This window comes from Salvelinus namaycush, chromosome 35 (assembly GCF_016432855.1).
Source record: "Salvelinus namaycush isolate Seneca chromosome 35, SaNama_1.0, whole genome shotgun sequence".
Classification (NCBI taxonomy): domain Eukaryota; kingdom Metazoa; phylum Chordata; class Actinopteri; order Salmoniformes; family Salmonidae; genus Salvelinus; species Salvelinus namaycush.
The window spans coordinates 3,911,772-3,939,515 of NC_052341.1; the positions used below are offsets into that span (position 1 = coordinate 3,911,772).

At 46.5% G+C, this 27,744-nt stretch overlaps 1 protein-coding gene across 1 annotated transcript; it reads left to right on the plus strand.

Moving 5' to 3' along the window:
* Positions 1–2,270: 2,270 nt before the first annotated feature.
* On the plus strand, positions 2,271–27,744 carry LOC120029358 (proline-rich protein 2-like). Its single transcript, XM_038974588.1, has 2 exons — positions 2,271–2,290; positions 26,631–27,744. The coding sequence occupies exons 1-2, from the start codon at positions 2,271–2,273 to the stop codon at positions 27,742–27,744; spliced, it is 1,134 nt and encodes a 377-aa protein (XP_038830516.1).

Here is a 27,744-nt window from a genome sequence, read left to right on the forward strand (position 1 = left end):
CAAAATCGTATTACAATCTGTTCATATACACCTCCAGGAAGAACATACACATTTTTTAAAATAGTGAGCGCTTAGATATGGTCATTTTCACATTTTCATAAATTCTTAGAATGTTTGGGAATTACGTATATTAAGGCATTTGTGAAAATTTTCTAGCAATATAGAGTGGGAAAGTGGCCATGCATTTAGACAATTAATAGACACTGCAGATAATAAAACCTAATAAAAACATCTGTCTCGTCCAAGACCGGGAGTCTACGCAGACCGGTGCACTATAGCCAATCAGAGCTACAGTAGGCCTTTATACAAACAGGCCATTTGCCACACAGGCTTGCCATCATTCACTTTGAACTGGACTGTGTGTTTACAGGCAGTAGGGCCTGCCATCATTCACTTTGAACTGGACTGTGTGTTTACAGGCAGTAGGGCCTGCCATCATTCACTTTGAACTGGACTGTGTGTTTACAGGCAGTAGGGCCTGCCATCACTCACATTGAACTGGACTGTGTGTTTACAGGCAGTAGGGCCTGCCATCATTCACTTTGAACTGGACTGTGTGTTTACAGGCAGTAGGGCCTGCCATCATTCACTTTGAACTGGACTGTGTGTTTACAGGCAGTAGGGCCTGCCATCATTCACTTTGAACTGGACTGTATGTTTACAGGCAGTAGGGCCTGCCATCATTCACTTTGAACTGGACTGTGTGTTTACAGGCAGTTGGGCCTGCCATCACTCACATTGAACTGGACTGTGTGTTTACAGGCAGTAGGGCCTGCCATCATTCACTTTGAACTGGACTGTGTGTTTACAGGCAGTTGGGCCTGCCATCATTCACTTTGAACTGGACTGTGGGTTTACAGGCAGTTGGGCCTGCCATCATTCACTTTGAACTGGACTGTGTGTTTACAGGCAGTAGGGCCTGCCATCACTCACATTGAACTGGACTGTGTGTTTACAGGCAGTAGGGCCTGCCATCATTCACTTTGAACTGGACTGTGGGTTTACAGGCAGTTGGGCCTGCCATCATTCACTTTGAACTGGACTGTGTGTTTACAGGCAGTTGGGCCTGCCATCATTCACTTTGAACTGGACTGTGTGTTTACAGGAAGTAGCAACAGCACGACTTCAGATCATTTGAACGCTTTCACCAAAAGCCACAAAATCCATTTCTGCAAATATGTCAATACCACAGGAGTCCTCTTACATTTGGGAACTTTACAGTCCTATTGATTAAACAACCATGAAAAGGTAGACTCTCGCTCCCTCGGTTACACACATCATCATCAATAAGATCAACAACTAATGTTAGCCAGAGCGAGATGAGTTTAAATCGAACGATGGAACATTATATAAACCCTCTCAAACTTTTTCAGCTGGTTGCCCGTCAACATTGCACTGATAAACAATGGGGAATTGTAGCCTACTCATCCTTCTGCAGCTTGCCTGCCAATGTATTCATTATTCATTCTTGTCCCGACCAAGCACCCCCAGCTAACTGGCTAAAGTTGGCTAGCTTGCTAGCTAGCTACTTCCAGACACAAATGAGAGAACACCTCACTCTGACCATTTAAATCTCCGTAGCAGAGCTGGTTAGGCTGTTTACATCTTATCTAGAGCGTTCGTGACTAACTATTACGTTTTTTGCTTACCTTTACTGACAACGGTCATATTCAGCAGGTGTTGCACGTTCGTAAATTCATCAGATATTCTGCGCTCTGGCACACTCAGACGAGAGGGCTCTGAAATCGGAATAGATAGCCAGAATGAATTTGCGAACGCGAGAGATTTGCCAACTGGATAACAGTAGCTCAAGTTCTTGCTAGCTAACCAAATGACACCTGCATCTCTAGCTGTGTTGAGCCACTGAAAAACAATATGAGGGGAAAAAGGTCAGTCATTCACCCACTCCTCCAATGGCATTACATGACATCCTCCTAGCAGCTAGCTATCTAGCTAACGTTAGACTCCATGTTTTTAGCATGTCACATAAATAAACACGCTAGCCTGTTAGCCACGTTATGATTGCCTTGTGATCATTGCCCTTAATAGTTTTATTTTATTGAAATTCCCAGCCTGAGTTAAGTTCGTCCATTTAGTTTTTTTGAAATTGAAACGATGCATCACAAATAGAGGCAGCAAACAATGTACCAGGCCATCTGTGATTTACAACCTGATAGCAATATTTTTGGGAATACCAAGAAATGTATGGTGAATTATATTAATCATGCATTGGAACTGCATCCATCTACTCTGCCAACAATACCTTAGTGATGGACTACGTCAAGGAACGGTGAGTCAAATAGAACCTATTTTTTAAATCTTTAATAAAGTTTTGTAGCATAAACTGGGAATATGATATTTTTAACCCATACGGGATCGATGTGTGTGTGTGTGTGTGTGTGTGTCCGCGGGACGGTTGAGCTAACGTAGGCTAATGTGATTAGCATGAGGTTGTAAGTAACAAAAAAAAATCCCCCCAGCACATCCCAGCTTAAATTCTTGTAAATCTACCTGTACTGTCCAATTTACAGTAGCTATTACAGTGAAAGAATGCCATGCTATTGTTTGAGGAGAGTGCACAATTATGAACTTGAAAATGTATTAATAAACCAATTAGCCACATTTGGGCAGTCTTGATACAACATTTGGAACAGATATGCAATTGCTCATTGGATCAGTCTAAAACTTTGCAAACACACTGCTCCCATCTAGTGGCCAAAATCAAAACTGCGCCTGGGCAGGAATAAAACATTATGGCCTTTCTCTTGCATTTCAAAGATGATGGTAAAAAAATAACATTTTTAAACGCATGTTGTTTTCTTTGTATTATCTTTTACCAGATCTAATGTGTTATATTCACCTACATTCATTTCACATTTCCACAAACTTGAAAGTGTTTCCTTTCAAATGGTATCAAGAATATGCATATCCTTGCTTCAGGTCCTGAGCTACAGGCAGTTAGATTTGGGTATGTAATTTTAGGCAAACATTTTAAAACGGGTCGGATCCCTCTGATATTACGATTGTCTTTTTGGTTTATATCTGCAAAATAGTTCAACACTGTCAGTTCCACTTTAAACAACTTTAAACTTGGGCTCCCAAGTGGCGCAGTGGTCTAAGGCACTGCATCTCAGTGCAAGAGGTGCCACTTCAGTCCCTGGTTTGAAATCCAGGCTGTGATTGGGAGTCCCATAGGGCGGTGCACAATTAGCCCAGCGTTCTCTGGGTTTGAATAAAGTTGGACGGGGTCATTGTAGATAAGAATTTGTTCTTAACTGACTTGCCTAGTTAAATAATTACAAAAAACAACTGTTGCAAACTCTACACATGGAATGAATGTGCGTAAATCAACATTTTTCCAGAGGAAGATTAAATTGATGAATTTCCTGCCTGGGCTGCAGGACAGTGGAATTATGAGAGTAACACGCCATGGGTTTTTGCGGCATTGTTGTCCCACAATTCTTTATATCAACCAATTGGCATCCAGGATTCTAACAACCTGTTTTATAAGAGCCAATACATCATAACGCATTGGGGTTTCTGATGAAAACCATGTGGAGGAACGTTGCAGTGGAAGATCATTTAGTTTTGTAGATGGAATGTGCTCCCCTCCTTTGAGAACATTCCAACGGAGCTTTGGTGTCTAATATTCTAGAATGATTCATTCACTGAGTCATTCCCCAACAGCTTTGTCTGATTCCAACTGTCCTAACACTTTTTATTGCTGTTATTCGCATCGCTTTGTTATAAAAGGTTTGTCTATTTTCCTACAACTGATCATCTCACTGACAAGACTAGGAGGAAACTGGGTCATTCCTAGTCTGCAGTGGCTTTTGGACCTCGTAACTTTTGGAGAATAAGTATATCAGAAAAAACACATTGGTCAAGCTCAGGCACTTTATTTGTTTTACTCTGAGCTTCCTTCTGAGACGTTGGTATTGTTATGAGAGGATAGCATGTTTTGCATCTGTGTTACAGCTAGAATGCGCAACTAGACCTGTACTACTTTGTTTAGCCATATGGGCCCTGGTCAAACGTGCTGCACTTCAATTGGAATGGGGCCATTTGGGATAAGCTTACAACCATTCTAAACACGTCACTATTGTCTACTCCCATGTCTTCAGATAAACTCAACAACCTCTGTACCCACTTCTGTCATGGTTCCTGAGGGTGAACTCCTCCTTTGTGTTCTCTGTCCTCACTGTGTCTATGGCAGGCAGGCCAGTCTCTGGTAGAAAGACACATCCCTCTCTAAGCATACAGAAACATGAGATTGGTCATTCAATTATACAGACATCTCAGTATAATGAAATAGATCATCCGGAATTAACACGAACTTTGACGGGACCTTAAGAATAACCTAGACACAGACAGGTGTTTCTGCTCAGGTGATGACAGGACCTTAACCAGACAGGTGTTTCTGTTCAGGGGATGACAGGACCTTAACCAGACAGGTGTTTCTGTTCAGGGGATGACAGGACCTTAACCAGACAGGTGTTTCTGTTCAGGGGATGACAGGACCTTAACCAGACAGGTGTTTCTGTTCAGGGGATGACAGGACCTTAACCAGACAGGTGTTTCTGTTCAGGGGATGACAGGACCTTAACCAGACAGGTATTTCTGCTCAGGTGATGACAGGACCTTAACCAGACAGGTATTTCTGCTTAGTTGATGACAGGACCTTAACCAGACAGGTATTTCTGCTCAGGTGATGACAGGACCTTAACCAGACAGGTATTTCTGTTCAGGGGATGACAGGACCTTAACCAGACAGGTATTTCTGCTTAGTTGATGACAGGACCTTAACCAGACAGGTGTTTCTGCTTAGTTGATGACAGGACATTAACCAGACAGGTATTTCTGCTTAGTTGATGACAGGACCTTAACCAGACAGGTATTGCTGCTTAGGTGATTACGGCTCATACTATATACACTTGTCTTTGCTCATCACTTCGTTTCTACATCAAAGTTCAGCTTGTAATGAATGCACTACACTGAGTAGCCTATAGTGTCCCTCCCTATTCAGACGACATTGTAACTAGCTGTATATCAACAAACAGACATATGAATATACTTCTAGGGTATAGTATACCAGAAATTCCAGACAGGGACTGGTCTGGTCTGGTGTGTCTGTCTGTCTCCTATTTATCTAGCTCTGAGCTGGTGAACTAGCAGATATCATTTGCACCAGGATGGCAAGTACATCATCGTGCGGCTGTAACTTTAGCCTGGAGAGACGAAGCAGACTTTGTTCTCTGTCAGGCTCACTTGGCTGAGTGTTGATTGATATGATTATCCCTAATGGACAGCACCATCACCGATAAGAGATTATTTCACTAGAGTCCACCTTCATTCTCTGTCTGTCTGTCTGTCTGTCTGTCTGTCTGTCTGTCTGTCTGTCTGTCTGTCTGTCTTGTCTTGTCTTGTCTTGTCTTGTCTTGTCTTGTCTTGTCTTGTCTTGTCTTGTCTTGTCTTGTCTTGTCTTGTCTTGTCTTGTCTTGTCTTGTCTTGTCTTGTCTTGTCTTGTCTTGTCTTGTCTTGTCTTGTCTGTCTGTCTGTCTGTCTGTCTGTCTGTCTGTCTGTCTGTCTGTCTGTCTGTCTGTCTGTCTGTCTGTCTGTCTGTCTGTCTGTCTGTCTGTCTGTCTGTCTGTCTGTCTGTCTGTCTGTCTGTCTGTCTGTCTGTCTGTCTGTCTGTCTGTCTGTCTGTGTCTGTCTCGCTCTGTTATGTTATGTTATGCTGGGCTTTTTACTGTGGATGGTGCGATATGGAACGGAGTTGTGACTGGTTAAATAACTGAATAGCACCAATGAAGTGTAACATTTGAGTAACAAATACTGTAGGTAAATAAAAAAGTGAAACTTATTTGATTTACCATACCAAACAACAAACTAATGTAAACTCTTAGCTAGTGCTGATTGGCTGCAGTGGGTGGTGTCGTTAAGGGGAAGAAGACGTGTGATTGAAAAGCATGTGACTGTCAATAGGTGACAGCAGATGGACTCACCTAACAGACACGTTGGGGGGGGGGGGGGGGGGGGGGCAGGCAGAGGTGGAGCAGTGTCTATCCTCAGATTAGGACCAGGAGATGAGAGAACAGAGACACAGGGGGACGGATAGGGCCATGAGGGGCCAGGGCCCGGGGAATGCCAACCCAGCCAGCTGCCAGATAGCCAGTTCTCCCAACCCTCACCGCACCATGTGCCCCAGACATCTCTCAGCACCTACGTTTCCACCTCGCTATTAAACTGACAGAACTGTTCATATCCTGGGCTGGGATGAGAGATATGTCATATCTCTGTTGAAAACATTGTTTGTCTCTCCCAGGTGTATCAACTCCCATCTTCTTTCTCCCCAGAACAGAGAGACAGAGAGACAGAGAGACAGTGACGGTGCAGACAGAGACAGAGAGACAGTGACAGTGGTGACAGAGGGACAGAGACAGTGCAGACAGAGACAGAGAGACAGTGACCGTGCAGACAGAGAGACAGAGAGACAGTGACCGTGCAGACAGAGAGACAGAGAGACAGTGACCGTGCAGACAGAGACAGAGAGACAGTGACCGTGCAGACAGAGAGACAGAGAGACAGTGACCGTGCAGACAGAGACGGTGCAGACAGAGAGACAGTGACAGTGCAGACAGAGACAGAGACGGTGCAGACAGAGAGACAGTGACGGTACAGACAGAGAGACAGAGAGACAGTGACGGTGCAGACAGAGAGACAGAGAGACAGTGACAGTGCAGAAAGAGAGACAGACTGACAGTGACAGTGCAGACAAAGATACAGAGAGACAGAGAGACAGACTGACAGTGACCGTGCAGACAGAGACAGAGAGACAGTGACCGTGCAGACAGAGAGACAGAGAGACAGTGACCGTGCAGACAGAGACGGTGCAGACAGAGAGACAGTGACAGTGCAGACAGAGACAGAGACGGTGCAGACAGAGAGACAGTGACGGTACAGACAGAGAGACAGAGAGACAGTGACGGTGCAGACAGAGAGACAGAGAGACAGTGACAGTGCAGAAAGAGAGACAGACTGACAGTGACAGTGCAGACAAAGATACAGAGAGACAGAGAGACAGACTGACAGTGACAGTGCAGACAGAGAGACAGTGACAGTGCAGAGAGAGACAGTGACAGTGCAGACAGAGAGACAGAGAGACAGTGACAGGGCAGACAGAGAGACAGTGACGGTGCAGACAGAGAGACAGTGACGGTGCAGACACAGAGACAGTGACGGTGCAGACAGAGACAGAGAGACAGTGACGGTGCAGACAGATATACAGTGACAGTGCAGACAGAGACACAGAGAGACAGTGACAGTGCAGACAGAGATACAGTGACAGTGCAGACAGAGAAACAGAGAGACAGTGACAGTGCAGACAGAGAGACAGTGACAGTGCAGACAGAGATACAGTGACAGTGCAGACAGAGAAACAGAGACAGTGACAGTGCAGACAGAGAGACAGTGACAGTGCAGACAAAGACACAGAGAGACAGTGACAGTGCAGACAGAGAGACAGAAATACATTGACATTGCAGACAGAGAGACAGAGACACAGAGAGACAGTGACAGTGCAGACAGAGCGACAGAGACGGTGCAGACAGAGCGACAGAGACGGTGCAGACAGAGAGACAGAAATACATTGACATTGCAGACAGAGAGACAGAGACACAGAGAGACAGTGACAGTGCAGACAGAGAGACAGAGAGACAGTGACGGTGCAGACATAGAGACAGTGATAGTCCAGACAGAGAGACAGAAATACATTGACATTGCAGACAGAGAGACAGAGAGACAGTGACAGTGTAGAGAGAGATACAGAGAGACAGTGACGGTGCAGACATAGAGACAGAGAGACAGTGACGGTGCGGACAGAGGGACAGCGCACATGGTACTTTTCGACACTCAGGAAATCTAGTGATTTGGCATCCAGATCTTTCCCATGCTATTATAGTGGACAATAAAGGTGATGAGCCGTGTCGCACAAAGTAAAGTAAAGGATGAAAGGGGTTTGGAGTTGAAGCTGATTACAGTAGCTAACTAGTGCTTCAATCCAGTCTGTGAAATCCATAGCCCTGTGTGTGTAAGCAAGTATGTAAGTCGAGCACAAAAATAAACTAATATTTCTAAATACTGAATTAGCTGCATAATGTGTTTATTTTTAATCCAGCAGTTGTTAGGCTATTCCCTGTAAAGTAATGCTTTTTTTCCTATATACTGTGGCAACCCCCAAAATATATTCTGAATGTGAATCTTGTGACTATGCTTAAACTATGTCCTGGAAACCAGCTCGTACAGACCTATTTGGGCAGGTAAGCATTACCGCTAAAGGAGGCTTGGTGTGGTAGTGCCTGTGGTTGTAAGAACATCTTGCTAATTTGTATTGAGTGGCCTCTCACAAAGCAGAATGGCTGTTTTATCTTCTTAGTAAAGCGTGATTGTTCTGTGTAATCCAGACTGAGCGCCACTTAGGGCTGTTACGGTGACCGTGTTACCGCCACAACGGAGGTCACGAGTCATGACTGCAGTCAAATTCCACGTGACCATTTAGTCATGGTAACTAGGCTTCTCCAAGCTCTGATGCTGCTGCTGGTCATTAGTAGCCTATCAAACGTGTTAACTGCCTGGTACTCAGCACTCTATTGTCCCTGTAATCACTCTGACATCAATGCAAATGTTTTTTTTTAAATCTAATCAAACACTTCATGAGAGCCCATGAGCTCATGTTGCACAACATTTCTATAAGCTATGCAATTGTGAGATAAAACAGAGTTTTGATGGCCTCTATTAAAAAGAGGAGGATCCCATCAGCATTCTATAGGCTTACTATATTTATTTCTCAACTTTCCTAATATTAATGATATATTATCACATGTGAATGATGCCCAGCTTGTGTGCAGTAAGGAAAGAAACAGTGCATGCCTTTTTTAAGCTAGTCGCACACCTCATGTAGACTAGCCCATAGGCCTATATGTTTTGATAACGTTTGTATCACTGAACTGAAGTGACCAAATAACTTCTTAAAATGAAGCACATTAATCTGCTTTTCAAATGGTGTAGAGCCTAACTGGCATACATACTGTAGGCATTTTCACCATAAAAATGCACCTTTATAATAAAGCATTACATGCATAATCGCATTTGTGGTCACTTTTGAGAAGGGTGTTTTCCCGCTAATTGATTGCATTGTGGAACTTTCGCGCTCATAGCCTACTACCAGGTATGCATTGCTGCACTTATAATGTGAAGAAGTAGCCTAATATTTTATCAACATTTTAAGCTAAACGTTCTGATCTGTTGCATCAGCCTCATTGCTTTAAAACGTTTTTTTAATGCTAGTGGTTATAGTCATTTGGGATCTATCACATTCCACAACTGTCCCAGACTATGTTTGGAATATTTATTTCTCAAACAGAATAGGTCAACTTTTGTACTATGGGGGATAGTATACTGACATAGGCTATTTATTTTGCTGTTTGTTAGACTCCTCTTGTTGGCTGATGAAAAGTAAATGTGGACAGTTCTTCCAACCTCTTCAATGTGCACTTTGGAATTCAAAAAGGACTTGCGCAGTTGCGTCCCCGATGTGTCTGTCTTCACTTGTAGCCTGTGAGAAGGACCCTAGATGCTGTGAGAAGGACCCAATCACGTAACAGGCATTGGCTAATAAGAAATGAGATATCTGAGAGAGCCGTGCGTGTAAGAAGTGCACTCGGAGCACGCAGCCGAGAGAAGGGAATTATCCTTATTAAGTTCAGCCCAAGGCCATGGAATTTTTTACGGGGCATTATGGACACACAAAGGGGATGCCGTTGGGAAATTTGAGGCATTATAAAGTGCTTGTCAAATTGTGAATGAGAGACTGATGAAGTGTGTGCAGCCTGCGCAAAAAAACTAAGCAGAGTTCATGCCTTTCATGCAGCCTTGGAATATGTAAAAAATTTAAACATACAGCCAAACGTTTGTATCACAACTAAAGGACCTGTTTCTTTGTTAAACACTCAACACAGAATAGCCGCATGTGCGCACTCCCTCAAATCATTTGGAGAAAATATCCTTCCTATATTACTCAGCTATGTTCAATTGTATTTCGTCATACTATAAAATAATATAGAATAATGCCATGGAATTCTAAGCAAATCTTGTCTGCTAAATTAAGTAGTTTAGCCCACAGCCATTTGGCATAGCAGATCAGGGCCTAACATAAGGACAACTCAGAGTATGCTTTTCTGTTCTTCTGAAATAGACTACATTTTCTTCATATCATGTTTCTTTAGACCTGTCTAAAATGTATTAGGATGGTGTTGGCTATATTACATGTATTTATTAGATTTTTTTTAAATGTAGATGTTCCAAAGGTCTGCATCATTGGCTTGTAGGCAACGTTTGGAAGCCAGGAGATGCTAAATGTGTTCATGTTCATTAATGGTAAATTACCGTGAGACCGGAAGTTATTTGCTTGACATTCACCTGCTGACAAAATGTCATGACCGCCACAGCCCTAGCTCCACAGATGAGATTTTTTTTTTTTAAGTAGATTTGTAGGTTTAAAAAGGAAATATTAGACTTGAAGAAAAACATGTTGGCCAAGCTCCAGCACTTAGATCATTAAAAACACATTTTCAGTGAATCAACAATATGATGTCCACCCTGTTACGGACATGCACTTAACTGTCTTTAATTACTTTCATTGGACTATTTTAATAATATTTACATTTTCATAAAGCTATTGTTAACCCTGTCCATTTGTTCTGGTCAAATTCTAAAGAAATAACAGATTGTGTATACAATGGGTGGTTTTTACACAGAAGTTAATCTAATTTGCAGCTTATTTTTCTAAATTGAGACAGGTATTAATGATATTTTATCCAAGTTTATAATTGTGTTGTGTTGGCCATGTCTTACTCTTTAAAATATATTACACTAATTCTTGATATTTGACAATGTAAACTGAATTAATTTTAAAAAGATGTCAAGATAACAGGGTGGACCAAGGTATAACAGGGTGGCCAGCTGTAACGGGACAGAACATAAATTAAACCCTGAACACTGAGTACTGAACACTGAATAGACATCTACATAGTAATATGTAGTAACAACATTGGAACTGCTATTTAGTTACATATTCATTGTGGGAAAAACAACAACAACAAAAATACATTGCCGGTACAAAATCATTGGAATTATCATTAAAACACATTCCTGTCTCTCTCTTCCCCTCCTCCTCTCTCGCTCCCCCTCTTTCCATCTCTCCCCCCTTTCACCACAAATGCTCTTCCACATATTTCCAGGTGGATTTTTCCGTCTGCACACAGCGTTTATTTTAACAGCCTGTGGCTCTGGCATCAGACAAATGATCTGTCCATCAGAGTACCAACAAATATCTTCCTTTGGACTTGACCAGAAGAATTTGTTGATGCCATTCCGGTGCATGCACTTCACCTTAATGTGATGTTCCTCTACATCCATAATGATGCCAGGGGATCCTTCATGGTCATAATTGACAACACACCACTCCTGTACGTGATTAAGTTCAATGGTGCCAGGTCGCCATGTGGTGTTAGCCTTGTCATGAGATGCAGGGAGCTGGATCTATGCTGCAGGGTCACCCAGAGTTGCCTCTTTGAGCTGAAAACAAGGACAATCCAACATGCCACTATCCTTTCTTGCACAGACAAGTAATGTCCCTGTATTTTATCTGGCCTGGTGAGACACTGATAACCTGATGAATCTTAATCGTTCCTTTAATGGCATCTAAGGCAGGCATCTGAGGTGAGAAGAGCTAGCGTATGATAAGCTATAAAGACTAACAAACACCTTATACATTTCAATACTCGACCAGCTACTGTACAAGAAAAATGTAAGTGTGTATGGGGAGAAAGGAGGGTTACCTCTGGCCCAGGCTGATTTTCAGGGGTTGAGAGGGGTGTTTGGGACTGTAGCAACGTCCTGGCTCTGGGTATCCTTTTAACATCTCTCCATTTCTTCCATTCTGCAAGCTGCACTCTGTCACTGAGTTCAGCTATTGCCTTCTTCTTCCCTGTCTCTTTTATCTTTCCTCCATTCCTCCCTCTCTTTCTCGAGATACTTTCTCTCCTTCTTTCTGGGTCAGCATTACATCGTTCTCTGTATTGCCGCTGTCTTTCAGCTGCACTAAGAAGAGGTGCCATTCCTTCAGAAAGACCTGATTCAATTGATATTTATTTATTCTTAAAATACTGTACATGCTATATATACTGTAATTATGTAATACAATTTATGAACAAAAACACATATTTTGCAACACGTTACTGCAAGATATCCATTTGTCCACCCTGTTGAGTGCATGTCCACCCTGTTACGTGAACATGGAGAAAAGGGTGGACAATAACAGGGTGGACATTTTGAGCTAAAATTAGCAACTATGCTCCAAGTGATCGTGATGAAGCTAGGATATTGAAATTATGAAATTCAATTAAAGTCTTTTGTATTTTTGCTTAACAGGGTGGACATGTTATACTTTCCCACATCACATCACCCAACATATAATGATGAAAATGTAATAGTATAAAATCTAGATACTCATCAGATTCACCACAGTTCTTTTTCCACCAAGGAAGTGAAATAATTTCCTGTTTGTGATGTCATTGTAGAAAATATATATTTTCCTAAAGTGCTAGTAACCACAATGCAGCAGGGTGGACAATGACGTTGAGGACGTACAGAAAATAGTCAATATTCTTTAAAAAGAAGTGCAGCATTTAACATATCAGACTATACAAAAGATAATAATTTAAATGTATCATTTTATTCCTAATTATTCTCGTTGAAGTTGATTGAGCAGCACTTGGGACATTGAAAAATGGCCTCCTTCCACTGAAATAAAAGAGTATAAAATGTACTTTGAAGTCTATATCACTATGCTTCTATTATCATGAAGGTGTCACGGTATTCGTCGTCTGAAGATGAAGAATCGGACCAAAGCGCAGCATGGTAAGTGTTCATGCTTTTTATTTAAAACTGAACACTAAAATAACAAAACAACAAAGAGGATGAACGAAACCGAAACAGTCCTGTCAGGTGCAGAAAACACAAAACAGAAAATAACTACCCACAAAAACCATGTGTGAAAAGCTACCTAAGTATGGTTCTCAATCAGAGACAACGATAGACAGATGCCTCTGATTGAGAACCACACCCGGCCAAACAACAAAGAAATACAAAACATAGAAAATGAACATAGAATGCCCACCCAAATCACACCCTAACCAAACCAAAATAGAGACATAAAAAGCTCTCTATGGTCAGGGCGTGTCAGTACACCCCCCCCCCCCCCCCCCCCCCCCCCAAAGGTGCGGACTCCGGCCGCAAAACCTGAACCTATATGGGAGGGTCTGGGTGGGCATTTCTCCGCGGTGGCGGCTCTGGTGAGGGACGTAGATCCCGCTCCACCTCTGGCTCGGCCCACTTAGGTGGCGCCTCTAGAGCGGGGACCCTCGCCGCCGACCCCGGACTGGGGATCCTCAAAGCGGGCGTTACAGAAGGCGTCTGAAATTTGATCCAGTGGATATTTTTTATATGCAATTTTGAATGATTCATCTTGAGGACAAAAAATAACACTGTTAGTGAGTGAGACTGAATAAAATATTTTAAATATTTCCATTCATATTTTTTCATCTTAGCTTTTCTTTTCTTTTTCATTTTTTTATTCCAATCATTGTGGACGTAACAGACATCTTTAATCAAACAATCAGAAGCTTCAGTCATATTTCTTCATACATTCTTAAGCATCAATCATTTTCAATGACAGAGCAGGGCTCTCATCCTTGCTAAAATGTAGGCTAATATGTCAAATCATGGACTGATGTGATGCAACAGTAGGTTCTTGACATGTTATCTGAAAACATTTTTCGAATCCTCTAGAACTGAAATTCCAGCGTGTCACTTCCTGTATCTCGTAGCAAACAGGAAACCAGAGTCAGTGAAATAATGAATCAGGTTGATAGACAGAATTATAACCTGCATGGTTTCCTAGCTACTTCTCCAAAGTTGAACAGCAGCACACCGCAACAGCTCCAGCAGTTAGCCTAGCACTCCTGACCAGTTCCAGCAGTTAGCCTAGCACTCCTGAACAGCTCCAGCAGTTAGCCTAGCACTCCTGAACAGCTCCAGCAGTTAGCCTAGCACTCCTGAACAGCTCCAGCAGTTAGCCTAGCACTCCTGAACAGCTCCAGCAGTTAGCCTAGCACTCCTGAACAGTTCCAGCAGTTAGCCTAGCACTCCTGAACAGCTCCAGCAGTTAGCCTAGCACTCCTGAACAGCTCCAGCAGTTAGCCTAGCACTCCTGAACAGCTCCAGCAGTTAGCCTAGCACTCCTGAACAGCTCCAGCAGTTAGCCTAGCACTCCTGAACAGCTCCAGCAGTTAGCCTAGCACTCCTGAACAGCTCCAGCAGTTAGCCTAGCACTCCTGAACAGCTCCAGCAGTTAGCCTAGCACTCCTGAACAGCTCCAGCAGTTAGCCTAGCACTCCTGAACAGCTCCAGCAGTTAGCCTAGCACTCCTGAACAGCTCCAGCAGTTAGCCTAGCACTCCTGAACAGCTCCAGCAGTTAGCCTAGCACTCCTGAACAGCTCCAGCAGTTAGCCTAGCACTCCTGAACAGCTCCAGCAGTTAGCCTAGCACTCCTGAACAGCTCCAGCAGTTAGCCTAGCACTCCTGAACAGTTCCAGCAGTTAGCCTAGCACTCCTGAACAGCTCCAGCAGTTAGCCTAGCACTCCTGAACAGCTCCAGCAGTTAGCCTAGCACTCCTGAACAGCTCCAGCAGTTAGCCTAGCACTCCTGAACAGCTGCAGCAGTTAGCCTAGCACCCCTGAACAGCTGCAGCAGTTAGCCTAGCACCCCTGAACAGCTGCAGCAGTTAGCCTAGCACTCCCGAACAGCTCCAGCAGTTAGCCTAGCACTCCTGAACAGCTCCAGCAGTTAGCCTAGCACTCCCGAACAGCTCCAGCAGTTAGCCTAGCACGCCCGAACAGCTCCAGCAGTTAGCCTAGCACTCCCGAACAGCTCCAGCAGTTAGCCTAGCACTCCTGAACAGCTCCAGCAGTTAGCTTGGCACTCCTGAACAGCTCCAGTGATTTAGCTCCGCACCAGGGGAAGACGGAGGATGGGAGGGTATTGAATTTACTCACAGGAAGGTGGTGGCTAATACTGACTCATAGCCGTTACGCAGTATAGCTTGTCTTAATTCATCACTTAGCATGTCTCCTTTAAAAGGACAGATGGAGATCACAGATGACAAAATAGTGTCTTATTAATGACTAAAGAGAAAGGATTTGGAAATGTTGAGTGCCTATATTCAGGTACTACCAAACTACCAAAGGTATTTTGATGTTTCACATGATCACCATCTAGACATAGAGTGGTAAGTATTTGTCGCTTGGACACAAAGCTTCTCTAGGGAGACTGAAGGAGGATTATCTTGCTTAACAAAGCAACTGTTAGGGAACTCCATAAACTTCTGTTTAAAACAAAGAAAACAAAAATACAGTTTTAGGTGACCTGCTTCTCTACTGCTTCTCTACTGCTTCTCTACTGCTTCTCTACTGCAGTAGAGAAGCAGGCCAACTAAAACTGTATTTTTGTTTTCTTTGTTTTAAACATGCCCCGTTGTTACCCCCTACATCCTTACCTCTCCCCTCTTCAGGGCAACTCCCCAAAAACCTCCTCCCTCCTCAGTCCCACTCCCCCACTTACCCCCTGCTTACCCCTCCCTCAGAAAGAGAACAGTTCTTCGGGGGTCTGATAGGTTGTGGACTGATGCTTAGCAACAGCATTCCATTGCCCTAAGTAGCAGTAAGCCCCTCAATGCAGCCTTTGATGTGTCTGTCAGATTGACAGGGCTTTAACACATTGTCTTCACTCCAGATGTATAAGGGGATAAAAGAAAGTGATGTTTACACTTTTTTTCAGTTATAATTAAATTGTGTTCCCGATGATTATGATTCCTCAAGTGGTGGGTGGGAGATGGAGCGTAGGGAGGAGATGATTCGTCCAGGGAGGTCTGACTGAAGCAAAACTACTTAGTGCAATTTCACCTCCAGACATTTTAAGGAATGATCCTCTTTATTGAAGTGTTTCTCTTCCATGACAGATGGCAATGTCTTTTACTTTCCACACCAACAGGTGACAGACCAACAGTTAAAAACATAAACAAAAGAAGAATGTTGTTCACAGTGATATCTGGAACTGTCAGCTATACATACAATAGAAGCAGCTACACTACAAGTTCAAATTCCCCAAAAACTTCTCAAGGGCTCCAACAGCACATCTGCCATATTAGTGAGTACAGCTGTTGTGTTCCCATGATGATGCATTCTCATGAAATTACATGAATTGCTGTGATAACTCATAGCAGATAAATGATGATATAAACCCCTCAGTCAGTAATAAGCCTCAAGGATAATGTTGGGAAACAACCCTGAGCTTGATGATGTGAGTCATCTGAACACAAGTACTATGTCCCACACTGAAACACTCTCTGCTCTGAGGAGGGCGTATTGGACAGCAATGAGATGAATACAAGCGGGCTACTACGGACATAAGCATGACAAATCATCTGAGCACAAAATTTTAAATCTGGTGTTCCTCAAGGTTCAGTATTTGGACCCCTTCTATTCTTCCTTCCTAAGCATCAGAGTCGTTACAGTGGTAATTTCTCTCTCGGCATTGCTAACTATACTAGTAATACATGTCATAATGGACTGTTAGACAGAAGTGTAATGAGAAATGTTGTTAATGGATTTAATAGCCTAGTTTCTGCTTTGTACATCCCATTGTGCATCCCCAATGGACCCTATTCCCTATGGGCCCTGGTCAAAAGTAGTGCACTATAAAGGAAATAGGGTGCCATTTGGGATACAGCCCCAGTCATGTCTCAGAGTCAACAACCATCCCAGTAGCCTTGTTGTATCCTGAGTGGTCCCTCTAGTAACCCTCCCAGTAGCCTTGTTGTATCCTGAGTGGTCCATCTAGTAACCCTCCCAGTAGCCTTGTTGTATCCTGAGTGGTCCATCTAGTAACCCTCCCAGTAGCCTTGTTGTATCCTGAGTGGTCCCTCTAGTAACCCTCCCAGTAGCCTTGTTGTATCCTGAGTGGTCCCTCTAGTAACCCTCCCAGTAGCCTTGTTGTATCCTGAGTGGTCCATCTAGTAACCCTCCCAGTAGCCTTGTTGTATCCTGAGTGGTCCATCTAGTAACCCTCCCAGTAGCCTTGTTGTATCCTGAGTGGTCCCTCTAGTAACCCTCCCAGTAGCCTTGTTGTATCCTGAGTGGTCCATCTAGTAACCCTCCCAGTAGCCTTGTTGTATCCTGAGTGGTCCCTCTAGTAACCCTCCCAGTAGCCTTGCTGTATCCTGAGTGGTCCATCTAGTAACCCTCCCAGTAGCCTTGTTGTATCCTGAGTGGTCCCTCTAGTAACCCTCCCAGTAGCCTTGTTGTATCCTGAGTGGTCCATCTAGTAACCCTCCCAGTAGCCTTGTTGTATCCTGAGTGGTCCATCTAGTAACCCTCCCAGTAGCCTTGTTGTATCCTGAGTGGTCCCTCTAGTAACCCTCCCAGTAGCCTTGTTGTATCCTGAGTGGTCCCTCTAGTAACCCTCCCAGTAACCTTGTTGTATCCTGAGTGGTCCCTCTAGTAACCCTCCCAGTAGCCTTGTTGTATCCTGAATGGTCCATCTAGTAACCCTCCCAGTAGCCTTGTTGTATCCTGAGTGGTCCCTCTAGTAACCCTCCCAGTAACCTTGTATCCTGAGTGGTCCCTCTAGTAACCCTCCCAGTAACCTTGTATCCTGAGTGGTCCCTCTAGTAACCCTCCCAGTAGCCTTGTTGTATCCTGAGTGGTCCCTCTAGTAACCCTCCCAGTAGCCTTGTTGTATCCTGAGTGGTCCCTCTAGTAACCCTCCCAGTAACCTTGTTGTATCCTGAGTGGTCCCTCTAGTAACCCTCCCAGTAGCCTTGTTGTATCCTGAGTGGTCCATCTAGTAACCCTCCCAGTAACCTTGTATCCTGAGTGGTCCCTCTAGTAACCCTCCCAGTAACCTTGTTGTATCCTGAGTGGTCCATCTAGTAACCCTCCCAGTAGCCTTGTATCCTGAGTGGTCCATCTAGTAACCCTCCCAGTAGCCTTGTTGTATCCTGAGTGGTCCCTCTAGTAACCCTCCCAGTAGCCTTGTTGTATCCTGAGTGGTCCCTCTAGTAACCCTCCCAGTAGCCTTGTTGTATCCTGAGTGGTCCCTCTAGTAACCCTCCCAGTAGCCTTGTTGTATCCTGAGTGGTCCCTCTAGTAACCCTCCCAGTAGCCTTGTTGTATCCTGAGTGGTCCCTCTAGTAACCCTCCCAGTAGCCTTGTATCCTGAGTGGTCCCTCTAGTAACCCTCCCAGTAGCCTTGTTGTATCCTGAGTGGTCCCTCTAGTAACCCTCCCAGTAGCCTTGTATCCTGAGTGGTCCCTCTAGTAACCCTCCCAGTAACCTTGTATCCTGAGTGGTCCATCTAGTAACCCTCCCAGTAGCCTTGTTGTATCCTGAGTGGTCCATCTAGTAACCCTCCCAGTAGCCTTGTTGTATCCTGAGTGGTCCATCTAGTAACCCTCCCAGTAGCCTTGTTGTATCCTGAGTGGTCCATCTAGTAACCCTCCCAGTAGCCTTGTATCCTGAGTGGTCCCTCTAGTAACCCTCCCAGAAGCCTTGTTGTATCCTGAGTGGTCCCTCTAGTAACCCTCCCAGTAGCCTTGTTGTATCCTGAGTGGTCCCTCTAGTAACCCTCCCAGTAGCCTTGTTGTATCCTGAGTGGTCCATCTAGTAACCATCCCAGAAGCCTTGTTGTATCCTGAGTGGTCCCTCTAGTAACCCTCCCAGTAACCTTGTATCCTGAGTGGTCCATCTAGTAACCCTCCCAGTAACCTTGTATCCTGAGTGGTCCATCTAGTAACCCTCCCAGTAGCCTTGTTGTATCCTGAGTGGTCCCTCTAGTAACCCTCCCAGTAGCCTTGCTGTATCCTGAGTGGTCCATCTAGTAACCCTCCCAGTAGCCTTGCTGTATCCTGAGTGGTCCATCTAGTAACCCTCCCAGTAACCTTGTATCCTGAGTGGTCCCTCTAGTAACCCTCCCAGTAGCCTTGCTGTATCCTGAGTGGTCCATCTAGTAACCCTCCCAGTAACCTTGTATCCTGAGTGGTCCCTCTAGTAACCCTCCCAGTAGCCTTGCTGTATCCTGAGTGGTCCATCTAGTAACCCTCCGAGTAGCCTTGCTGTATCCTGAGTGGTCCATCTAGTAACCCTCCGAGTAGCCTTGCTGTATCCTGAGTGGTCCATCTAGTAACCCTCCGAGTAGCCTTGCTGTATCCTGAGTGGTCCATCTAGTAACCCTCCGAGTAGCCTTGCTGTATCCTGAGTGGTCCATCTAGTAACCCTCCCAGTAGCCTTGTTGTATCCTGAGTGGTCCATCTAGTAACCCTCCCAGTAACCTTGTATCCTGAGTGGTCCCTCTAGTAACCCTCCCAGTAGCCTTGTTGTATCCTGAGTGGTCCCTCTAGTAACCCTCCCAGTAGCCTTGTTGTATCCTGAGTGGTCCCTCTAGTAACCCTCCCAGTAGCCTTGTTGTATCCTGAGTGGTCCCTCTAGTAACCCTCCCAGTAGCCTTGTTGTATCCTGAGTGGTCCATCTAGTAACCCTCCCAGTAGCCTTGTTGTATCCTGAGTGGTCCCTCTAGTAACCCTCCCAGAAGCCTTGTTGTATCCTGAGTGGTCCCTCTAGTAACCCTCCCAGTAGCCTTGTTGTATCCTGAGTGGTCCCTCTAGTAACCCTCCCAGTAGCCTTGTTGTATCCTGAGTGGTCCCTCTAGTAACCCTCCCAGTAGCCTTGTTGTATCCTGAGTGGTCCCTCTAGTAACCCTCCCAGTAGCCTTGTTGTATCCTGAGTGGTCCCTCTAGTAACCCTCCCAGTAGCCTTGTTGTATCCTGAGTGGTCCATCTAGTAACCCTCCCAGTAGCCTTGTTGTATCCTGAGTGGTCCATCTAGTAACCCTCCCAGTAACCTTGTATCCTGAGTGGTCCCTCTAGTAACCCTCCCAGTAACCTTGTTGTATCCTGAGTGGTCCCTCTAGTAACCCTCCCAGTAGCCTTGTTGTATCCTGAGTGGTCCATCTAGTAACCCTCCCAGTAACCTTGTTGTATCCTGAGTGGTCCATCTAGTAACCCTCCCAGTAACCTTGTATCCTGAGTGGTCCCTCTAGTAACCCTCCCAGTAGCCTTGTATCCTGAGTGGTCCATCTAGTAACCCTCCCAGTAGCCTTGTTGTATCCTGAGTGGTCCCTCTAGTAACCCTCCCAGTAGCCTTGTTGTATCCTGAGTGGTCCATCTAGTAACCCTCCCAGTAGCCTTGTTGTATCCTGAGTGGTCCCTCTAGTAACCCTCCCAGTAGCCTTGTTGTATCCTGAGTGGTCCATCTAGTAACCCTCCCAGTAGCCTTGTTGTATCCTGAGTGGTCCATCTAGTAACCCTCCCAGTAGCCTTGTTGTATCCTGAGTGGTCCCTCTAGTAACCCTCCCAGTAGCCTTGTATCCTGAGTGGTCCATCTAGTAACCCTCCCAGTAGCCTTGTTGTATCCTGAGTGGTCCATCTAGTAACCCTCCCAGTAGCCTTGTTGTATCCTGAGTGGTCCATCTAGTAACCCTCCCAGTAGCCTTGTTGTATCCTGAGTGGTCCCTCTAGTAACCCTCCCAGTAGCCTTGTATCCTGAGTGGTCCATCTAGTAACCCTCCCAGTAGCCTTGTTGTATCCTGAGTGGTCCATCTAGTAACCCTCCCAGTAGCCTTGCTGTATCCTGAGTGGTCCCTCTAGTAACCCTCCCAGTAACCTTGTTGTATCCTGAGTGGTCCATCTAGTAACCCTCCCAGTAGCCTTGTTGTATCCTGAGTGGTCCCTCTAGTAACCCTCCCAGTAGCCTTGTATCCTGAGTGGTCCATCTAGTAACCCTCCCAGTAACCTTGTTGTATCCTGAGTGGTCCCTCTAGTAACCCTCCCAGTAGCCTTGTTGTATCCTGAGTGGTCCATCTAGTAACCCTCCCAGTAGCCTTGTTGTATCCTGAGTGGTCCATCTAGTAACCCTCCCAGTAGCCTTGTTGTATCCTGAGTGGTCCATCTAGTAACCCTCCCAGAAGCCTTGTTGTATCCTGAGTGGTCCCTCTAGTAACCCTCCCAGTAGCCTTGTTGTATCCTGAGTGGTCCATCTAGTAACCCTCCCAGTAACCTTGTATCCTGAGTGGTCCCTCTAGTAACCCTCCCAGTAGCCTTGTTGTATCCTGAGTGGTCCCTCTAGTAACCCTCCCAGTAGCCTTGTTGTATCCTGAGTGGTCCATCTAGTAACCCTCCCAGTAACCTTGTATCCTGAGTGGTCCATCTAGTAACCCTCCCAGTAACCTTGTATCCTGAGTGGTCCATCTAGTAACCCTCCCAGTAACCTTGTATCCTGAGTGGTCCATCTAGTAACCCTCCCAGTAACCTTGTATCCTGAGTGGTCCATCTAGTAACCCTCCCAGTAGCCTTGTTGTATCCTGAGTGGTCCCTCTAGTAACCCTCCCAGTAGCCTTGTTGTATCCTGAGTGGTCCATCTAGTAACCCTCCCAGAAGCCTTGTTGTATCCTGAGTGGTCCATCTAGTAACCCTCCCAGTAGCCTTGTTGTATCCTGAGTGGTCCATCTAGTAACCCTCCCAGAAGCCTTGTTGTATCCTGAGTGGTCCCTCTAGTAACCCTCCCAGTAGCCTTGTTGTATCCTGAGTGGTCCATCTAGTAACCCTCCCAGTAGCCTTGTTGTATCCTGAGTGGTCCCTCTAGTAACCCTCCCAGTAACCTTGTATCCTGAGTGGTCCCTGTAGTAACCCTCCCAGAAGCCTTGTTGTATCCTGAGTGGTCCCTCTAGTAACCCTCCCAGTAGCCTTGTTGTATCCTGAGTGGTCCATCTAGTAACCCTCCCAGTAACCTTGTTGTATCCTGAGTGGTCCATCTAGTAACCCTCCCAGTAGCCTTGTATCCTGAGTGGTCCCTCTAGTAACCCTCCCAGTAGCCTTGTTGTATCCTGAGTGGTCCCTCTAGTAACCCTCCCAGTAGCCTTGTATCCTGAGTGGTCCCTCTAGTAACCCTCCCAGTAGCCTTGTTGTATCCTGAGTGGTCCCTCTAGTAACCCTCCCAGTAGCCTTGTTGTATCCTGAGTGGTCCCTCTAGTAACCCTCCCAGTAGCCTTGTTGTATCCTGAGTGGTCCCTCTAGTAACCCTCCCAGTAGCCTTGTTGTATCCTGAGTGGTCCATCTAGTAACCCTCCCAGTAGCCTTGTTGTATCCTGAGTGGTCCCTCTAGTAACCCTCCCAGTAGCCTTGTTGTATCCTGAGTGGTCCCTCTAGTAACCCTCCCAGTAACCTTGTATCCTGAGTGGTCCCTGTAGTAACCCTCCCAGTAGCCTTGTTGTATCCTGAGTGGTCCATCTAGTAACCCTCCCAGTAACCTTGTATCCTGAGTGGTCCCTCTAGTAACCCTCCCAGTAACCTTGTATCCTGAGTGGTCCCTGTAGTAACCCTCCCAGTAGCCTTGTTGTATCCTGAGTGGTCCATCTAGTAACCCTCCCAGTAACCTTGTATCCTGAGTGGTCCCTCTAGTAACCCTCCCAGAAGCCTTGTTGTATCCTGAGTGGTCCCTCTAGTAACCCTCCCAGTAGCCTTGTTGTATCCTGAGTGGTCCCTCTAGTAACCCTCCCAGTAACCTTGTATCCTGAGTGGTCCCTGTAGTAACCCTCCCAGTAGCCTTGTTGTATCCTGAGTGGTCCATCTAGTAACCCTCCCAGTAACCTTGTATCCTGAGTGGTCCATCTAGTAACCCTCCCAGTAACCTTGTATCCTGAGTGGTCCATCTAGTAACCCTCCCAGTAACCTTGTATCCTGAGTGGTCCATCTAGTAACCCTCCCAGTAACCTTGTATCCTGAGTGGTCCATCTAGTAACCCTCCCAGTAGCCTTGTTGTATCCTGAGTGGTCCCTCTAGTAACCCTCCCAGAAGCCTTGTTGTATCCTGAGTGGTCCCTCTAGTAACCCTCCCAGAAGCCTTGTTGTATCCTGAGTGGTCCATCTAGTAACCCTCCCAGTAGCCTTGTTGTATCCTGAGTGGTCCCTCTAGTAACCCTCCCAGAAGCCTTGTTGTATCCTGAGTGGTCCCTCTAGTAACCCTCCCAGTAGCCTTGTATCCTGAGTGGTCCATCTAGTAACCCTCCCAGTAGCCTTGTTGTATCCTGAGTGGTCCATCTAGTAACCCTCCCAGTAGCCTTGTTGTATCCTGAGTGGTCCCTCTAGTAACCCTCCCAGTAACCTTGTATCCTGAGTGGTCCCTCTAGTAACCCTCCCAGTAGCCTTGTTGTATCCTGAGTGGTCCCTCTAGTAACCCTCCCAGTAGCCTTGTTGTATCCTGAGTGGTCCATCTAGTAACCCTCCCAGTAGCCTTGTTGTATCCTGAGTGGTCCCTCTAGTAACCCTCCCAGTAGCCTTGTATCCTGAGTGGTCCCTCTAGTAACCCTCCCAGTAGCCTTGTTGTATCCTGAGTGGTCCCTCTAGTAACCCTCCCAGTAACCTTGTATCCTGAGTGGTCCCTCTAGTAACCCTCCCAGTAGCCTTGTTGTATCCTGAGTGGTCCCTCTAGTAACCCTCCCAGTAGCCTTGTTGTATCCTGAGTGGTCCATCTAGTAACCCTCCCAGTAGCCTTGTATCCTGAGTGGTCCATCTAGTAACCCTCCCAGTAACCTTGTATCCTGAGTGGTCCCTCTAGTAACCCTCCCAGTAGCCTTGTTGTATCCTGAGTGGTCCCTCTAGTAACCCTCCCAGAAGCCTTGTTGTATCCTGAGTGGTCCCTCTAGTAACCCTCCCAGTAGCCTTGTTGTATCCTGAGTGGTCCATCTAGTAACCCTCCCAGAAGCCTTGTTGTATCCTGAGTGGTCCCTCTAGTAACCCTCCCAGTAGCCTTGTTGTATCCTGAGTGGTCCATCTAGTAACCCTCCCAGTAACCTTGTATCCTGAGTGGTCCCTCTAGTAACCCTCCCAGTAACCTTGTATCCTGAGTGGTCCCTCTAGTAACCCTCCCAGTAGCCTTGTATCCTGAGTGGTCCCTCTAGTAACCCTCCCAGTAGCCTTGTATCCTGAGTGGTCCCTCTAGTAACCCTCCCAGTAGCCTTGTATCCTGAGTGGTCCATCTAGTAACCCTCCCAGTAGCCTTGTTGTATCCTGAGTGGTCCATCTAGTAACCCTCCCAGTAACCTTGTATCCTGAGTGGTCCCTCTAGTAACCCTCCCAGTAGCCTTGTTGTATCCTGAGTGGTCCATCTAGTAACCCTCCCAGTAGCCTTGTTGTATCCTGAGTGGTCCATCTAGTAACCCTCCCAGTAACCTTGTTGTATCCTGAGTGGTCCCTCTAGTAACCCTCCCAGTAGCCTTGTTGTATCCTGAGTGGTCCATCTAGTAACCCTCCCAGTAACCTTGTTGTATCCTGAGTGGTCCCTCTAGTAACCCTCCCAGTAGCCTTGTTGTATCCTGAGTGGTCCATCTAGTAACCCTCCCAGTAACCTTGTTGTATCCTGAGTGGTCCCTCTAGTAACCCTCCCAGTAGCCTTGTTGTATCCTGAGTGGTCCATCTAGTAACCCTCCCAGTAGCCTTGCTGTATCCTGAGTGGTCCCTCTAGTAACCCTCCCAGTAGCCTTGTTGTATCCTGAGTGGTCCATCTAGTAACCCTCCCAGTAACCTTGTTGTATCCTGAGTGGTCCCTCTAGTAACCCTCCCAGTAGCCTTGTTGTATCCTGAGTGGTCCCTCTAGTAACCCTCCCAGTAGCCTTGTTGTATCCTGAGTGGTCCATCTAGTAACCCTCCCAGTAGCCTTGTTGTATCCTGAGTGGTCCCTCTAGTAACCCTCCCAGTAGCCTTGTTGTATCCTGAGTGGTCCCTCTAGTAACCCTCCCAGTAGCCTTGTTGTATCCTGAGTGGTCCCTCTAGTAACCCTCCCAGTAGCCTTGTTGTATCCTGAGTGGTCCATCTAGTAACCATCCCAGTAGCCTTGTTGTATCCTGAGTGGTCCATCTAGTAACCCTCCCAGTAACCTTGTTGTATCCTGAGTGGTCCCTCTAGTAACCCTCCCAGTAGCCTTGTTGTATCCTGAGTGGTCCCTCTAGTAACCCTCCCAGTAGCCTTGTTGTATCCTGAGTGGTCCATCTAGTAACCCTCCCAGTAGCCTTGTTGTATCCTGAGTGGTCCCTCTAGTAACCCTCCCAGTAGCCTTGTTGTATCCTGAGTGGTCCCTCTAGTAACCCTCCCAGTAGCCTTGTATCCTGAGTGGTCCATCTAGTAACCCTCCCAGTAGCCTTGTTGTATCCTGAGTGGTCCATCTAGTAACCCTCCCAGTAGCCTTGTTGTATCCTGAGTGGTCCCTCTAGTAACCCTCCCAGTAGCCTTGTTGTATCCTGAATGGTCCCTCTAGTAACCCTCCCAGTAGCCTTGTTGTATCCTGAGTGGTCCATCTAGTAACCCTCCCAGTAACCTTGTATCCTGAGTGGTCCCTGTAGTAACCCTCCCAGAAGCCTTGTTGTATCCTGAGTGGTCCCTCTAGTAACCCTCCCAGTAGCCTTGTTGTATCCTGAGTGGTCCCTCTAGTAACCCTCCCAGTAGCCTTGTTGTATCCTGAGTGGTCCATCTAGTAACCCTCCCAGTAGCCTTGTTGTATCCTGAGTGGTCCCTCTAGTAACCCTCCCAGTAGCCTTGTATCCTGAGTGGTCCCTGTAGTAACCCTCCCAGAAGCCTTGTTGTATCCTGAGTGGTCCCTCTAGTAACCCTCCCAGTAACCTTGTATCCTGAGTGGTCCCTGTAGTAACCCTCCCAGAAGCCTTGTTGTATCCTGAGTGGTCCCTCTAGTAACCCTCCCAGAAGCCTTGTTGTATCCTGAGTGGTCCCTCTAGTAACCCTCCCAGTAGCCTTGTTGTATCCTGAGTGGTCCCTCTAGTAACCCTCCCAGTAGCCTTGTTGTATCCTGAGTGGTCCATCTAGTAACCCTCCCAGTAGCCTTGTTGTATCCTGAGTGGTCCATCTAGTAACCCTCCCAGTAGCCTTGTTGTATCCTGAGTGGTCCCTCTAGTAACCCTCCCAGAAGCCTTGTTGTATCCTGAGTGGTCCCTCTAGTAACCCTCCCAGTAGCCTTGTTGTATCCTGAGTGGTCCATCTAGTAACCCTCCCAGTAGCCTTGTTGTATCCTGAGTGGTCCCTCTAGTAACCCTCCCAGTAGCCTTGTTGTATCCTGAGTGGTCCATCTAGTAACCCTCCCAGTAGCCTTGTTGTATCCTGAGTGGTCCATCTAGTAACCCTCCCAGTAGCCTTGTTGTATCCTGAGTGGTCCATCTAGTAACCCTCCCAGTAGCCTTGTTGTATCCTGAGTGGTCCCTCTAGTAACCCTCCCAGTAGCCTTGTTGTATCCTGAGTGGTCCCTCTAGTAACCCTCCCAGTAGCCTTGTTGTATCCTGAGTGGTCCCTCTAGTAACCCTCCCAGTAGCCTTGTTGTATCCTGAGTGGTCCCTCTAGCAACCCTCCCAGAGGTCCCTCTGACAAACCTCCCAGAGGTCCCTCTGACAAACCTCCCAGAGGTCCCTCTGACAAACCTCCCAGAGGTCCCTCTGACAAACCTCCCAGAGGTCCCTCTGACAAACTTCCCAGAGGTCCCTCTGACAAACCTCCCAGAGGTCCCTCTGACAAACCTCCCAGAGGTCCCTCTGACAAACCTCCCAGAGGTCCCTCTGACAAACCTCCCAGAGGTCCCTTTGACAAACCTCCCAGAGGTCCCTTTGACAAACCTCCCAGAGGTCCCTCTGACAAACCTCCCAGAGGTCCCTCTGACAAACCTCCCAGAGGTCCCTCTGACAAACCTCCCAGAGGTCCCTCTGACAAACCTCCCAGAGGTCCCTCTGACAAACCTCCCAGAGGTCCCTCTGACAAACCTCCCAGAGGTCCCTCTGACAAACCTCCCTTAGGTCCCTCTGACAAACCTCCCAGAGGTCCCTCTGACAAACCTCCCAGAGGTCCCTCTGACAAACCTCCCAGAGGTCCCTCTGACAAACCTCCCAGAGGTCCCTCTGACAAACATCCCAGAGGTCCCTCTGACAAACATCCCAGAGGTCCCTCTGACAAACATCCCAGAGGTCCCTCTGACAAACATCCCAGAGGTCCCTCTGACAAACATCCCAGAGGTCCCTCTGACAAACCTCCCAGAGGTCCCTCTGACAAACCTCCCAGAGGTCCCTCTGACAAACCTCCCAGAGGTCCCTCTGACAAACCTCCCAGAGGTCCCTCTGACAAACCTCCCAGAGGTCCCTCTGACAAACCTCCCAGAGGTCCCTCTGACAAACCTCCCAGAGGTCCCTCTGACAAACCTCCCAGAGGTCCCTCTGACAAACCTCCCAGAGGTCCCTCTGACAAACCTCCCAGAGGTCCCTCTGACAAACCTCCCAGAGGTCCCTCTGACAAACATCCCAGAGGTCCCTCTGACAAACTTCCCAGAGGTCCCTCTGACAAACTTCCCAGAGGTCCCTCTGACAAACTTCCCAGAGGTCCCTCTGACAAACCTCCCAGAGGTCCCTCTGACAAACCTCCCAGAGGTCCCTCTGACAAACCTCCCAGAGGTCCCTCTCTAAGCCTTTAG